The sequence below is a fragment of the Coregonus lavaretus genome, assembly GCF_964263955.1.
Source record: "Coregonus lavaretus genome assembly, chromosome: 6".
NCBI lineage: Eukaryota > Metazoa > Chordata > Actinopteri > Salmoniformes > Salmonidae > Coregonus > Coregonus lavaretus.
The window spans coordinates 63,667,429-63,683,640 of NC_139993.1; the positions used below are offsets into that span (position 1 = coordinate 63,667,429).

General features: G+C 45.2%; 1 protein-coding gene across 1 annotated transcript in view; it reads left to right on the forward strand.

The window, feature by feature from the left end:
- The window catches only part of LOC311130515 (FERM, ARHGEF and pleckstrin domain-containing protein 2-like), an 84,727-nt gene that overhangs the window by 33,948 nt on the left and 34,567 nt on the right, over nt 1-16,212 (forward strand). The window contains exons 6-13 of the mRNA XM_084163274.1: nt 744-841; nt 1,106-1,220; nt 4,496-4,643; nt 5,004-5,099; nt 8,340-8,503; nt 10,119-10,187; nt 10,386-10,443; nt 10,642-10,924. Coding sequence (XP_084019400.1) covers nt 744-841; nt 1,106-1,220; nt 4,496-4,643; nt 5,004-5,099; nt 8,340-8,503; nt 10,119-10,187; nt 10,386-10,443; nt 10,642-10,924 — 1,031 coding nt within the window. The remainder of the gene's footprint in view (nt 1-743; nt 842-1,105; nt 1,221-4,495; nt 4,644-5,003; nt 5,100-8,339; nt 8,504-10,118; nt 10,188-10,385; nt 10,444-10,641; nt 10,925-16,212) is intronic.

A 16,212-nucleotide genomic window follows, 5' to 3' on the forward strand; every position in this document is an offset into this window, starting at 1 on the left:
TCCTCCCTGACCATGGCCCTTCTCCCCCGATTGCTCAGTTTGGCCGGGCGGCCAGCTCTAGGAAGATTCTTGGTGGTTCCAAACTTCTTCCATTTAAGAATGATGGAGGTCACTGTGTTCTTGGGGACCTTCAATGCTGCAGAAATGTTTTGGTACCCTTCCCCAGATCTGTGCCTCGACACAATCCTGTCTCGTTGTACGGACAATTCCTTCGACCTCATGGCTTGGTTTTTGCTTTGACATGCACTGTCAACTGTGGGACCTTTTATATAGACAGGTGTGCCTTTCCAAATCATGTCCAATCAATCTACCACAGGTGGACTCCAATCAAGTTGTAGGAACATCTCAAGGATGATCAATGGAAACAGGATGCACCTGAGCTCAATTGAGTCTCATAGCAAAGGGTCAGATTTTTATTTGTAATACTTTTGCAAACATTTCTAAAAAACTTGTTTTAGCTTTGTCATTATGGGTTATTGTGTGTAGATTGAGGGCAAAAGTTTATTTAATCAATTTTAGAATAAGGCTGTAACATAACAAAATGTGGAAAAAGTGAAGGGGTCTGAATACTTTTCGAATGCACTGTAACTGTTTCACTAAAGTCCTGTGTTTCATTTCCAAGTACCTGTTGGCCCTAGATATGGAAACGCAATTTCTCCTGTACACCAAAGTGTAGACATCGGTGTAACACCGGTATCCATATTGAAAAGCACCATAAACTGAAGCCCTGTATGTTTTCCCAGGTACCTGTTCTCCCTCCAGATGAAGAGAGATCTGATAGATGGCAGGTTGAGCTGTACAGAGAACACTGCTGCCCTGTTGGCCTCACACCTCCTTCAATGTAAATGTGACTAGCTTTTCGCTGGTGTAATAGATAAATGTGTATGTACTGATTTTATGAATGTGTTTATGAAGTCTGCGCTTATAAAGGCTACCCTTCCAATAAAGCGTTACCAAATGAACAGCCGTAATAGCTGCATTATATACACGTTATATTGACAATGGATAAATGTGATTTGATTACCTTTTTTTTTTGTGGATTATTATCATGGTGCTACGTTGCTGCATTATAACGCCGCCCCCCCCCCCTCTCCTCCAATCACAGCGGAGATAGGGGACTATGACGACGTGGCAGACAGGGACTTCCTGAAGCTGAACAAGCTGCTGCCCAATCAGGAGAGGATACAGGAGAGGATCATTGAACTGCACCGTAGACACCTGTGAGTCGCTACCTCCCTTCTGTTCTCTCCTCACCTCATACCCCAGTTAATCCGAGGTCACCTCTGTCCTAAGCCTGGTCCAGGACCTGTTTGTACTGTATAACCAACTCCTATGGCTATCTGCATGACGATGAGTTGGCAAGATGACGCAAACAGATCTGGGACCAGGCTTTCTCTGTACTGCATACTCAGTCCATGTTCATTTCGCTCCATGCTATAAGGTAGTCCCATTTTCCATGTTGTACTGATGACTACACGGATATGTTTCTTGTCGCTTTCCAATGTTTTGAGAGGATATGAAGGTCCGGTTTGATTAACTTCAACACTTCACAACACAAATTACCTCCTTGAAGCATGAGTATGAAAACCATCTTCGTCTCTACGTCGTTAGTTACAGTTTTCTTCCAAGACCTTTTTTCTAACAGGTACATGCCAGTCCTCCTCAGTAACCAGTGTTTATCTGTCAGTGTCTCAAATGGCACCCTTTTCCCTACATTCCCCTGGTCAAAAGTAGTGCACTATATAGGGAATAGGGTGCCATTTGGGACAAAGCCTCTGTCTGTAGTGTGCTGCGTGTTTCAGGGTGGAAGCCAGTGTTCTGTGTTTTAACGCCACTGTTTTCTGGAATTTTCCGCTGGATGAACCATGAATGTGGCATGATGGTATCCGTGCCTTCAGTTTAACGCGGTTTCTGTCCCGAAAGGCACCCCTATTCCCAACACGGTGCAGTACTTTTGACCAGAGCCCTGTAGGGAATAGGGTGCCATTTGGAACGCAGCGTCTAACACTGCGACGATCTGCAGCTTGAACTTGATGAACCATTCCAATGCTATGCTGCTTGGAATGACGTCACACAATGAAGCTGAACCTAAGATGCATTTGTTTTAGCAGATTTGTCTGATTTGCCTCAGTACTGAACATATTGTTGTTTTTAAGCTAATGTTCCGCGGTAGTCTTTGACATAGACTTTAACGTTTTTATTTTATTTTTTTACAATTGTTTCAGGCAGCGCTAAATTGTTTTGAATAGCTTGATAATAAGATTACAACAGGGTTTATTGGATACGCATAAACCTGCGTTTTAACTTTTTACCTAAAAAGGAACATTATCTCAAAGAGATTTCTACTGGACAAAAGCTGACACAGACACTTCAAATTCGCACATCAGCCATGTAGTCAATAGACAACTAAATGTGACCGTCTCTGGGAGGAGTTGAGTCTGGCAGCTGTTCAGAATTCAAATTTTCTATTCGTGGTAATCTTTTTATTTTTTTTATTTTTTTAAGCTCACTGGCCTTTTCCCACATTTCAGCCTGTTCAAACGCCCTCCATGGGCTGCTAGTGGCTTTCCACTCCTTTTCTATAGACTTGGGTTGCGTCCCAAATGGGCCCTGGTCAAAGGGTAGTGCACTATAAAGGGAATATAAACGCACCCTGCCTCTCCTTTCCTCAGAGTGCCGATAGCCAGGTTTCTATCGACCTGGTTCATTGCAACGTGTAATGAAAACGGCAGATATAGGAGACATTTTCTACAAGTTCAACCAAAATGTTATCCGTGTGACAGAGGGGGTCTAACTTGCTGTATTGCGACAAATGATGGTGGAAACGGTGTTTTCCGAAAATTATTATGATTGCTGAATAATTTGGAAGTTATGTGGGGCACATGATGTCATCACGTAGCTATATAAAGCTACCACTCCACATTTTAATTCTAAATGCGTACTGCTTGCTAAATCAATTATTTTCGATAATAGAAATGTATTGCTTCGACTTGCTTTTCTGGTTGGCTGGACGCGAGTTTCACCATCCAAATCTTCACCATGGCACAGGCTTTGGCGATACGTTGGCACGTGATAATTATTAGAACGTGGCAAATCAATTCTTGCTTTCTATCCATGCTGGCTTCCGCGGGCTGCTTGAGACGTCAAACCGATAGGTGGGAGGGTATACAGGCTGTCGCCAATTTTATGAATTTCTAAATGGATAATGGGAAACCTCCCCCTCTGGTTGTTACTGTTGGGGAGGAAGCTCTGGTTGTTACTGTTGGGGAGGAAGCTCTGGCTGTTACTGTTGGGGAGGAAGCTCTGGCTGTTACTGTTGGGGAGGAAGCTCTGGCTGTTACTGTTGGGGAGGAAGCTCTGGCTGTTACTGTTGGGGAGGAAGCTCTGGCTGTTACTGTTGGGGAGGAAGCTCTGGTTGTTACTGTTGGGGAGGAAGCTCTGGTTGTTACTGTTGGGGAGGAAGCTCTGGTTGTTACTGTTGGGGAGGAAGCTCTGGTTGTTACTGTTGGGGAAGAAGCTCTGGTTGTTACTGTTGGGGAGGAAGCTCTGGTTGTTACTGTTGGGGAGGAAGCTCTGGTTGTTACTGTTGGGGAGGAAGCTCTGGTTGTTACTGTTGGGGAGGAAGCTCTGGTTGTTACTGTTGGGGAGGAAGCTCTGGCTGTTACTGTTGGGTAGGAAGCTCTGGCTGTTACTGTTGGGGAGGAAGCTTCCTCCCTAGCACCCTGATCTAATCCTCCTAGCCTCCTCCCTAGCACCCTGATATAATCCTCCTCAGCTCAGGCCAGGCTATTTGATTAGCCAGACGGCGGGGAGGAGGGTAAGGGAAGAGTAGATGAGGGGAGGGCAGGAGAGGAGAGGAGGGCAGGGAACAAGGGAGGGGGGAGGGAACAAGGGAGGGGGGAGGGAGTGGCATAAGGAGATTTCACAGCTTAAAGGATGAACAAAATTAGAATGCTGGGTGATGATCTGGCATACTGCCACCCTACTAACCAAAGACGAGCATCACGATTTAGTCTGGACACGCACGCGTTCGCTCCACTAGAAAACATTCAGATTGGCGGTTGGATGGATTTCCTCCTCCAACATGTTGTGAGTCAAACGTTTTGATTGAAGTCCTTTAAGAGGTTAGGGCTATGGAGAGGAGCTTTCGGGGGATTTACAGTCGTTGTGTTTTATTCCTAGAGTGACTCTCCTCTTCTCAGGAGAATCACCACATCCCATGTTGACATGTCAGCCATGTTTAAGTTCAGCCAGCCAGCCAGCCATTCTCTCTGATCTTTCTATAGGTTTTAATACCCAGTAGACTGTTAAATATTCAGTTTACTCACACCTTCACTCATGGCTCTCCACTCATTTCAGACAAATTCATGAATAAGGCCAGTAAAGTGAACCAGAGTTCTGAGCCAAGGTTCCAAAATTGGTGCCATACCATCATTGCAAAGACAAACTTCCTGAAGTGAATGGAATTAAACTCCCCCCGTCTCTCTCCCCCTAGCGGGCAGACTCCAGCCGACTCAGACTTCCAGGTTCTGGAGATCGCCCGTAAACTGGAGATGTACGGCGTCCGGTTCCACCCTGCAGCCGACCGTGAGGGAACTAAGATCAACCTGTCCGTGGCTCACATAGGCCTGCAGGTCTTCCAGGTGAGGGGTAGTTCTACTGCTAATACACACGCACATACACACACACACAGGCACACACACTTACACATACAGGGGCACACGCACACGCACTCACAGGCATACACACACACACATACAGGGGCACACACACACATACAGGCACACGCACACACAGGCATACACACACACACACACGCACAGGCATACACACACACGTGCACGCACACAGGCGCGCACACACAGGCACGCGCGCACACACATACAGGCACACACACACACACACACACACACACACACACACACACACACACACACACACACACACCCCGAGGCCTCATATCAGGTTTCAGATTTTTGTCTTCGGTCTCATTTTTTTCCCAGGGTAACACTAAAATAAACACCTTCAATTGGTCCAAGATCCGCAAGCTGAGCTTCAAGAGGAAACGCTTCCTGATCAAGCTATACCCAGAGGTTCATGTGAGTACTGGATTTCTTTCCTGAAAACATTGGAGGCTATCAGCAGTTGAAATAATAAAGCGTTTTTAGCCACCCCATGTTTTGGTAAAAATCTGAGGGTTGAAGACATGTAACCGCTGTCCAAGGGCTGACCATCCATGCTATCAAAAAATATAGTTTTAACCATGTTTAACGTTGATATTTACCTGTATCATTCATTTATAAGTCCAAAGATGGATGTAGCATCTGAAGATTCAACACATATTGGCAAATTGGGGGCCATCCAGGGTGTGAACGTGAACCTCTATCGTTGCACTATGACCCGTACAAGAAAAAAGAAATGTCTTTACAGATCCATCTAAAGAGATCTGTGTTTTATCACAATAGGCTGGAGGTAGGACTCCTGTGCCAAGTTCAAACCATATACAGTGCAATTGGCCCAGCGTCGTCCAGGGTAGGGGAGGGAATGGCCGGCAGGGATGTAGCTCAGTTGGTAGAGCATGGCGTTTGCAACGCCAGGGTTGTGGGTTCGTTTCCCAGGGGGGGGCCAGTATGAAAAAAAATAAAATGAAAAAAAATAATGTATGCACTCACTAAGTCGCTCTGGATAAGAGAGTCTGCTAAATTACTAAAATGTATTCAGACACTTTTCCACATTTTGTTACATTACAGCCTTATTCTAAAATTGATCTACACACAATACCCCCATGATGACAAAGCAAAAACAACAGTTAAAAAATAAATAAATAAGTAATTATAGCCTCGAGTCTTTTTGGGTATGATGCTACAAGCTTGGCACACCGGTATTTGGGGAGTTTCTCCCATTCTTCTCTGCAGATCCTCTCAAGCTCTGTCAGGTTGGATTGGGAGCGTTGCTGCACGTCTATTTTCAGGTCTCTTCAGAGATGTTGGATCGGGTTCAAGTCCGGGCTCTGTCTGGGCCACTCAAGGACATTCAGAGACTTGTCCCGAAGCCACTTCTGCGTTGTCTTGGCTGTGTGCTTAGGGTCGTTGTCCTGTTGGAAGGTGAACCTTCACCCCAGTCTGAGGTCCTGAACGCTCTGGAGCAGGTTTTCATCAAGGATCTCTCTGTACTTTGCTCCGTTCATCTTTGCCTCGATCCTGAATACTTACACTACCGTTCAAAAGTTTGGGGTCACTTAGAAATGTCCTTGTTTCCGAAAGAAAAGCAATTTTTTTTTGTCCATTTAAAATAACATCAAATTTATCAGAAATACAGTGTAGACATTGTTAATGTTGTAAATGGCTATTGTAGCTGGAAACGGCTGATTTTTAATGGAATATCTACATAGGCGTACAGAGGCCCATTTATCAGCAACCATCAGTCCTGTGTTCCAATGGCACATTGTGTTTGCTAATCCAAGTTTATCATTTTAGAAGGCTAATTGTTCATTAGAAAACCCTTTTGCAATTATGTTAGCACAGATGAAAACTGTTGTGCTGATTTAAAGAAGCAATAAAACTGGCCTTCTTGAGACTAGTTTTAGAGGCAAATACATTAGAGTGTCCGGGATGCTGACCTTCTAGGCAGAGTTGCAAAGAAAAAGCCATATCTCAGACTGCCCACCTTAATCTTTTATTTTTATTGGCCAGTCTGAGATATGGCTTTTTCTTTGCAACTCTGCCTAGAAGGTCAGCATCCCGGAGTCGCCTCTTCACTGTTGATGTTGAGACTGGTGTTTTGCGGCTACTATTTAATGAAGCTGCCAGTTGAAGACCTGTGAGGCGTCTGTGTCTCAAACTAGACACTCTAATGTATTTGTCCTCTTGCTCAGTTGTGCACCGGGGCCTCACACTCCTCTTTCTATTCTGGTTAGAGCCAGTTTGCACTGTTCTGTGAAGGGAGTAGTACCCAGCGTTGTACGAGATCTTCAGTTTCTTGGCAATTTCTCGCATGGAATAGCCTTCATTTTTCAGAACACGAATAGACTGACGAGTTTCGGAAGAAAGTTATTTGTTTCTGGCCATTTTGAGCCTGTAATTGAACCCAGAATTGCTGATGCTCCACATACTCAACTAGTCTCAAGAAGGCCAGTTTTATTGCTTCTTTAATCAGCACAACAGTTTTCAGCTGTGCTAACATAATTTCAAAAGGGTTTTCTAATGATCAATTACATTTACATTTACATTTTAGTCATTTAGCAGACGCTCTTATCCAGAGCGACTTACAGTTAGTGAATACATTTTTTATTTTTTTATACTGGCCCCCCGTGGGAATCGAACCCACAACCCTGGCGTAGCAAACGCCATGCTCTATCAACTGAGCTACATCCCTGCCGGCCATACCCTCCCCTACCCTGGACGACGCTGGGCCAATTGTGCGCCGCCCATGAGTCTCCCGGTCGCGGCCGGCTGCGACAGAGCCTGGATTCGAACCAGGATCTCTAGTGGCACAGTTAGCACTGCGATGCGGCGCAATTAGCCTTTTAAAATGATAAACTTGGATTAGCAAACAACGTGCCATTGGAACATAGGACTGATGGTTGCTGATAATGAGCCTCTGTGCGCCTATGTAGATATTCCCTAAAAAATCTGCCATTTCCTGCTACAATAGCCATTTACAACATGAACAATGTCTACACTGTATTTCTGATCAATTTGATGTTATTTTAATGGACAAAAAAAATGCTTTTCTTTCAAAAACAAGGACATTTCTAAGTGACCCCAAACTTTTGAATGGTAGTGTATGTAAATAAGGTATTTCTGTTTTTTGTGTCTTTAATAAATGTGCAAAAATTTCTAAACCTGTTTTCGCTTTGTCATTATGGGTATTGTGTGTAGATCGTTGAGGATTTGTATTTTATTTAATACATTTTAGAATAAGGCTGTAACGTAACAAAATGTGGAAAAAGTGAAGGGGTCTGAATACTTTCCGAAGGCACTGAACATGTTTACTGCAAGATGAGTAATATTTTATTGGACCACTGTGGGGCGGCAGGTAGCTTAGTGGTTAAGAGCGTTGTGCCAGTAACCGCAAGGTCGCTGGTTCTAATCCCCGAGCCGACTAGGTGAAAAATGTGTCGATGTGCCCTTGAGCAAGGCACTTAACCCTAATTGCTCCTGTAAGTCGCTCTGGATAAGAGCGTCTGCTAAATGACTAAAAATGTAAATGTAAATAACTGTTGTTTTTTTTTTATTCATGCTTTCAAGTATCCTCGGGGACTAAATGCAGATATTGTTTGATGTTTTTTTTTGTTTTTTACCCCAAAAAATATAAAGCTGTATTCAATTTAATTGTAGGGTCCTCATCAGGATACCTTGGAGTTCCAGATGGCCAGTCGGGACCAGTGTAAGGTGTTCTGGAAGAACTGTGTGGAACACCACTCATTCTTCCGCCTCTTGGATCAGCCGCAGCCCAAGTCCAAAGCCCTTTTCTTTAGCAGGGGATCCTCGTTCAGATACAGGTATCTCTGCTTTCTGCTGAATCATACGGCGGTAGATTTTGTTAAAATAAATTGAACATCATGTTGAGGCAAATTTTCACTGATGTTTAGTGTACCATGTAGGATACAGTGAGGGGAAATAAGTATTTGACCCCCTCTCAATCAGAAAGATTTCTGGCTCCCAGGTGTCTTTTATACAGGTAACGAGCTGAGATTAGGAGCACACTCTTAAAGGGAGTGCTCCTAATCTCAGTTTGTTACCTGTATAAAAGACACCTGTCCACAGAAGCAATCAATCAATCAGATTCCAAACTCTCCACAATGGCCAAGACCAAAGACCTCCAAGGATGTCAGGGAAAAGATTGTAGACCTACACAAGGCTGGAATGGGCTACAAGACCATCGCCAAGCAGCTTGGTGAGAAGGTGACAACAATGGAAGAAACACAAAATAACTGTCAATCTCCCTCTGCCTGGGGCTCCATGCAAGATCTCACCTCGTGGAGTTGCAATGATCATGAGAACGGTGAGGAATCAGTCCAGAACTTCACGGGAGGATCTTGTCAATGATCTCAAGGCAGCTGGGACCATAGTCACCAAGAAAACAATTGGTAACACACTATGCCGTGAAGGACTGAAATCCTGCAGCTCCCGCAAGGTCCCCCTGCTCAAGAAAGCACATATACAGGCCTGTCTGAAGTTTGCCAATGAACATCTGAATGATTCAGAGGAGAACTGGGTGAAAGTGTTGTGGTCAGATGAGACCAAAATCGAGCTCTTTGCCATCAACTCAACTCGCCGTGTTTGGAGGAGGAGGAGGAATGCTGCCTATGACCCCCAAGAACACCATCCCCACCGTCAAACATGGAGGTGGAAACATTATGCTTTGGGGGTGTTTTTCTGCTAAGGGGACAGGACAACTTCACCGCATCAAAGGGACGATGGACGGGGCCATGTACCGTCAAATCTTGGGTGAGAACCTCCTTCCCTCAGCCAGGGCATTGAAAATGGGTCGTGGATGGGTATTCCAGCATGACAATGACCCAAAACACACGGCCAAGGCAACAAAGGAGTGGCTCAAGAAGAAGCACAATAAGGTCCTGGAATGGCCTAGCCAGTCTCCAGACCTTAATCCCATAGAATATCTGTGGAGGGAGCTGAAGGTTCGAGTTGCCAAACGTCAGGCTCTAAACCATAATGACTTGGAGAAGATCTGCAAAGAGGAGTGGGACAAAATCCCTCCTGAGATGTGTGCAAACCTGGTGGCCAACTACAAGAAATGTCTGACCTCTGTGATTGCCAACAAGGGTTTTGCCACCAAGTACTAAGTCATGTTTTGCAGAGGGGTCAAATACTTATTTCCCTCATTAAAATGCAAATCAATTTATAACATTTTTGACATGCGTTTTTCTGGATTTTTTTGTTATTCTGTCTCTCACTGTTCAAATAAACCTACCATTAAAATTATAGACTGATCATGTCTATGTCAGTGGGCAAACTTACAAAATCAGCAGGGGATCAAATACTTTTTCCCCTCACTGTACAGCTTGAACCCATATTAGACTCTATGGCTTGGTGTTCAAGGACTTGTGCTGTTGTTGTTTGATGGCTTCTGTTTTGTGACTCTGTCTGGTTTAGTGGGAGGACCCAGAAGCAACTAGTGGAGTATGTCAAAGACAGCGGAGCAAGGAGGACACCATATCAGAGGTGTGTGCCTTCTCTCTGTCTCCCTCTCTCTCTCCCTCTCTCTCTCTCTCTCCCTGTCTCGCTCTCTTTCTCTCTGTCTCTCGCTCTCTTTCTCTCTCTCTCTCTCTCTCTCACTAAGAGTCAGTTACAACATAACTTCCTCCATGTGTCCTTGACCTCTGTTTAACTCTCATGTGGTCTCCTGTCTCTATCTGTCAGGAGGAACAGTAAGGTGAGGATGTCAGCTCGATCCCTTGCCCACGATGTGCCAAAACAGGTCAGTGGGATTCCAAGACTAATGTGTCTCTGACAGGGTTAGGGTTAATGCATCTTTCTGACAGGGTTAGGGTTAATGCTTTCTATAATATCACTTGATGAAGGAGGTGCAGAGTCATTGGAAACTAATGGAACTCTCTCTCTATCTCTCTCTGTCTCTCTCTATCTCTCTCTGTCTCTCTCTGTCATGTCTTTTCAGACGTTGTCATTCAATGACAGCCTGCGGGCGCCAGGTTCCCCGTCCTCTGCGACCGAGTCCTTCCACTCCATGCAAGTCTTCAGCTCCCACCCATGTCCGGAGCCCCAAACTCAGTCTCCACAGCTTCCTCCCCAGAGCCAGGCCCAGTCTCCACAGCCTCCTCCCCAGCAGCAACAGACCCAGCTCCTGCCGCCACAGCTGGCCAGACCCTCCAGCCCCCCAGCGAAGGAGGACCCCCACAAGGCCACCGGCGTCCCCCCATGTCACCACGCCTTCTCACAAGGTGCCCCAAGTTACCAGGCGGCAGGAGACTGCAGCCCCTCGTTTGTGTGTGTAGAGAGTAGAGCTTCCCATCCACAACAGCAGCCCTCCCAAAATGGCAATGAGGATACTGAGCGGGGTGGAGGGTGGGGGACGAGGTGCACGGGGAGAGGAGGAGGGGGGGGGGAGATGAGAGTGTTTGAGGCGGAGCTTCTCCGAGCCAGGCAGAAGCCCCTGTTACCATTGGCTAACAACCAGCTCCATGTCACAGAGGAGTTCATAGATGATGACCCCACTGAGATGTCATTCTACGGTGGCGGGGCTGAGGCCTATTACGGCTATGAGGAGAAGTGGGGTCAGTATGGTGGTTATGGGGAGGGTGGTGGTGGAGAGGGTGGTTATGGGGAGGGTGGTGGTGGAGAGGGTGGTTATGGGGAGGGTGGTGGTGGAGAGGGTGGTTATGGGGAGGGTGGTGGTGTGGACCTCACTAAAACCAGGGTCTTCGGCCTGGGTCTGGAGGACCTGAACAGGAATACTCACCCCTTCTCTGAGACCAGCTCTCTGGTCAACAACAGGTCAGAGTGTAGTTCCCTTGACCACCTGGGGCTTAGTTCCGCAGGTGACTCCAGGTCTCTGGGCTTCGGCGGCCCAGACTCCTCCTCCTCCCTCCGCCTCCCGGGCTCCGAGACGAGCTCCATGGTTAACTTCCCGGCGTACTCGGTCCGCTCCGAGACGAGCTCGGCGGTGCAGTTCAGTGACCTAGTTGAGCAACTAGAGCATCTGAGCTATCCTCCTACGGCCACGGAGGGGTCGGCTAACGGCAGCGACGATTCTGACTCCGACTGGGGTTCGGACAGCGGCCTGCCCCCTGAGCAGAACCTGTTCTATAGCAACCCCCTAGCGGGAGGGCCAGGTGGGGTGGAGGGGTTCCTTCTGCAGTGTCATGACCTGCAGGCCCTAGCCCTGGGGGAATCCTCTGGTGGACCCCCCCACATTAACATGTGAAGGCCCTGATCACTAAATGAATGGCTATATAGGCAGTCACACTGCTTACTTAGCTAACGTTACAAAATATTATTGTGGTTTTGGTGAAGATTTGAATATTCGCTGAACATTTTGAATCTTAATTTTGTGATTTGGAGAACGGCCCCACTTCTCACTCATTGGATGCCGGTCACATTTACCTTTTTTTAGACAGATGTTTACCCAGACATCATAGCTACTAAATGACTGTTCTCCCTCCAGCTCTGCTTTTCGGTTCCGGTCATGCTTGTGTTATTGAGACGGGGATCTTTTTAAGACCTCTTTTAGGCTTCATAACGGTGGTCTGCATTGCAGCCGGCCACTCGTGTTGCATAGCATGGTTCATTAACTGTAAGAGCGCAATACTGAAGTGTAAGCGGTTCGAGTGCAGGGGTAGAACGAACATAACATGATCGCCTACGTGGCTTTGCCTTAATGGTTGTAGAGTTATTTGATGGGATATGGTTGCTGTTATCCCCCCTAGCATTACAGCAAATTGCTCTAAAGTACTTTGTGGTTTTGAATCTGTCGGTACCGTTGTGGCGATTTTTTGCGCTCTTTGTCCACTCTTCCGTAACCACCGCGCTACGCAGTCTTTGACCGCGCTTCGATTTTTAAGGAAAATATTTCTTATGTTTTCAAGACACGTGGTGCTTATTCAGAATAAGACATACAAATGTATTGCGACGTGAATGTTTGAGGAGAATATTTCTACAAGCGATCGCTGTTGATTGTCTGGCATCCTGAAGAATATACTATTTCACCGTTTGTTGAGGTTTAATCTTGTAACCTGCAAGGATGTAGGTTCAGACTCAATACAGCTTTTGATTTTTAAAATATAATCCAATCGATTTTAGGAGATCGGCGGCTGATTCAGGGGATTCAGACTGTAGGCGTCTCTTTGACTTGAAGACGAGTCTAAATGTAACACTCCTAACGGTAAATTAGATTTTTTTATTTTAATAGCACTTTTCATAACTAATAGTATTTTATTTTTTAAAAACATGTCTTAAATTTACATTAAAATAGTAGGCAATGATCTGTGATTGTCACATGCTTTTTTTGTGAATCAAAAATTCATATTTGTGTCATACCGCTCAGATCTCAGGGGTAGTAACGAAATCAATGATGATCCTTCATCAGTGTAAACGTAGTCCAGTAAATCCTTCATTGGCCTAACATAGTCTAGTAGTATATCCAGTGTGTTCTCTGTCTGAAAGAGGTTATACAGGCATAGGGGACTGTTAAAACGTACAGATCTTTAGCAGACGGCTGCTAAAGTTAGAAATTCAACATTGGCCTGCGTCCCAAATGACACCCTGGTTCCCTACATAGTGCACTACTTTTGACCAGAGGCCCTCCTAATAAAGGCACTACAATCTGCGTCTTACAGAGCCCTTTTTATATCAGGCTGAAGATTTTGTTCCGTTGAGACATCTGCTGGTCCGTAATAACCTTGACTTTCCTGTCCCGTTGCCATATCTGTCTGAGTGACGACACAGCCCCTGCCTCCGTCTGGGGTTCATCTCCGTCTGGGGTTCATCTCCGTCTGGGGTTCATCTCCGTCTGGGGGTTCATCTCCGTCTGGGGTTCATCTCCGTCTGGGGGTTCATCTCCGTCTGGGGTTCATCTCCGTCTGGGGTTCATCTCCGTCTGGGGTTCATCTCCGTCTGGGGTTCATCTCCGTCTGGGGTTCATCTCCGTCTGGGGTTCATCTCCGTCTGGGGTTCATCTCCGTCTGGGGTTCATCTCCGTCTGGGGTTCATCTCCGTCTGGGGGTTCATCTCCGTCTGGGGTTCATGTTAGGTACCGGGTTAGCGGAGTATCAGGCTATATCTCAGAGGTTTCAAGTCATGTTGAGATTTTATTAAGAAAAGATGTAGGCGTCACATTTTTCTGTGCATGACATGAATGAAACAAGACACACCAGCACATTTTTAGATTGGAGTCGGGGTAGATTTGGAGTCGGGGTAGATTTGGAGTCGGGGTAGATTTGGAGTCGGGGTAGATTTGGAGTCGGGGTAGATTTGGAGTCGGGGTAGATTTGGAGTCGGGGTAGATTTGGAGTCTGTGTAGATTTCAGTTTAAAGAATGTAGGCAGTGTGTTATACTGTTATACACACCACATCCAACAACGTGAATGTACTTTTAACACACCCATGTAACAAACATATGAAGTTTCTGCTTCAATGATAACAGTAGCTAGTATGCCAATAAATTAGAAGCTGTTGTAGATGTCTAATGTGTACTATAAGCTAAGATGGAAGCCCTCGAGTAAACAGTAAGAAGCATTTATACTTCAAACCTGGTTTTGTATTCCTTCAGTGAAAAAATCAATGGGTAATCCAATGAAGCGCTTAACAAATGATCTAATGAAGTTGTACTATGTCACCATATCATTGTGCTGGAGGTGATTTTTTTTTAAATGTAGCTGGATTTAAAAAACTCCTTGTATCTGTTTACTGTAAACATGTTGCGTGAGGTTTTACACACAGTCTATAATCACTTCCCGAAGCTGCATCGGAGGCACTTCAAGACAATAACCCAACAGCCGCAGTAACAACAGGGACTTTTCTCACTTCGGTCCTTCATCTTGTCACTTTTATATAACCTGCCATTTTTGAGATTCTTCTTTAGCGTTTTCATTTATATGTTTCTTCTGTAATATCACTTGATGAATGAACTGCAGCCATAAACCACGACCTTTAGTAGGTCCAGTCCAGTGACGTGTTGTGGTCCATAGCAGTGGTGTTGACATCCAAGCCTCAGAAATGTGTTTGGGGGTTTCTATTTGGTTCGCAGTAGGGAACAGTGTGGGGAAACAATTGACCAAGTGCCATGGTGCATAAAGTCCTGTTGAATCAAAATAGGCTTGGAGTCCCAAATGGCACCCTATTCCCTACATAGTGCAATATGGACCCTGGTCAATAGTAGTGCGCACTACAAAGGGTACCATTTGGGACTCGGCCATTGAAATAGTCAGTGGCGTGCTTCTCTACTTTGATGACGTCATTTCCTCCTCATAACGATCTAAACTCCACAAGTTCCATTTTTTAATTTCCTGTCATTTTGAAGCAGCTAGCTATAATCTGCCCGAAGGCCTCCGACTAGGCGTACTACCGACGCACACTATTCTGTTCCAGTGCGTTTTTAGAACAGAATCTATTTGGATTTGTCTTCTGTAGCAAGGTAGAGTCTGCTCACTCTGAAGGTTATTTACGTTTTTAGTCATTTAGCAGATGCTCCTATCCAGAGCGACTTGGGCTTCAGTGCTTTGCTCAAGGGCACATTGGTCGAAATTTTTTTTTTTTTCACCTTGTCGGCTCGGCGATTTAAAACCAGCTGGAGTCTATGGACCTTCAGCAGTACTGTTTTGACTAATGTTGCTCTCAATTCCTCAAGCCTTTATTATTTGACTCATTCAGTTCATATGTATTCATATAATGGATCGCTGATGCTAAGGGGTGAATTTTAAGATTCTGTTTGAAATATTTTTGTGTTTTCTACATGAATGTCAAAATGGGGGTTGGGGGGTATATTTGAGTGATTGCTACATGCGCTTATGAATGTAAAAGTGGGGGTGGGGGGGAGTATATTTGAGTGATTTCAACATGAATGTCAAAATGGGGGTGGGGGGCGTATTCTACATGCGCTTATGAATGTCAAAAGGGCGGTGAGGAGGGGGTACGTTTTTTTTTTTTTTTTTATACTACTTGGCGATCAAGAAAACCAACTCATATTTCAGCTTGTTACTTTAGTTGCTCTCTCTAAAATGCTACAACGCTGTTCTCATTGTCATTTTGGTCAAATTCCTAGAACTACACTTTAATGTCCCCTTCTCAGAAGTGTTCTTAGAAGTGTGCTTGCGGAGCCTCGCTCTCTACCGTCACAAGTGAGGAAAGCGGCAGTCCCCTGAGCCTCCTAGGGGGTTAGGTCAAAGTTCAAATACCCAGAGAACACACAAGAATGCACAGACCCACACAGCCTTGCATTTCCGCTCGTAGATGTCTGACTTGCAGTTGTTGGCCTCTGTTGGATCATTTAACTTTGATTCGTGCCTGCAGATTCACCTCCACCTCTAGAATCAAGTGCATGATGAACTAAGATAATTATTAATCTAGCTTTTAATATACTGAAGCTTGCAACTGCCGCTTATATAATGACATCAAATAATGCAACACACATTTCTTAATGAACATGTATGGTTACTGATTTTTAAACAAAGTGTACTTATGTTTGTATGTTTTTCCTCTTAAGAATAAAGTAATCACTTTTGGGTACCTTAAA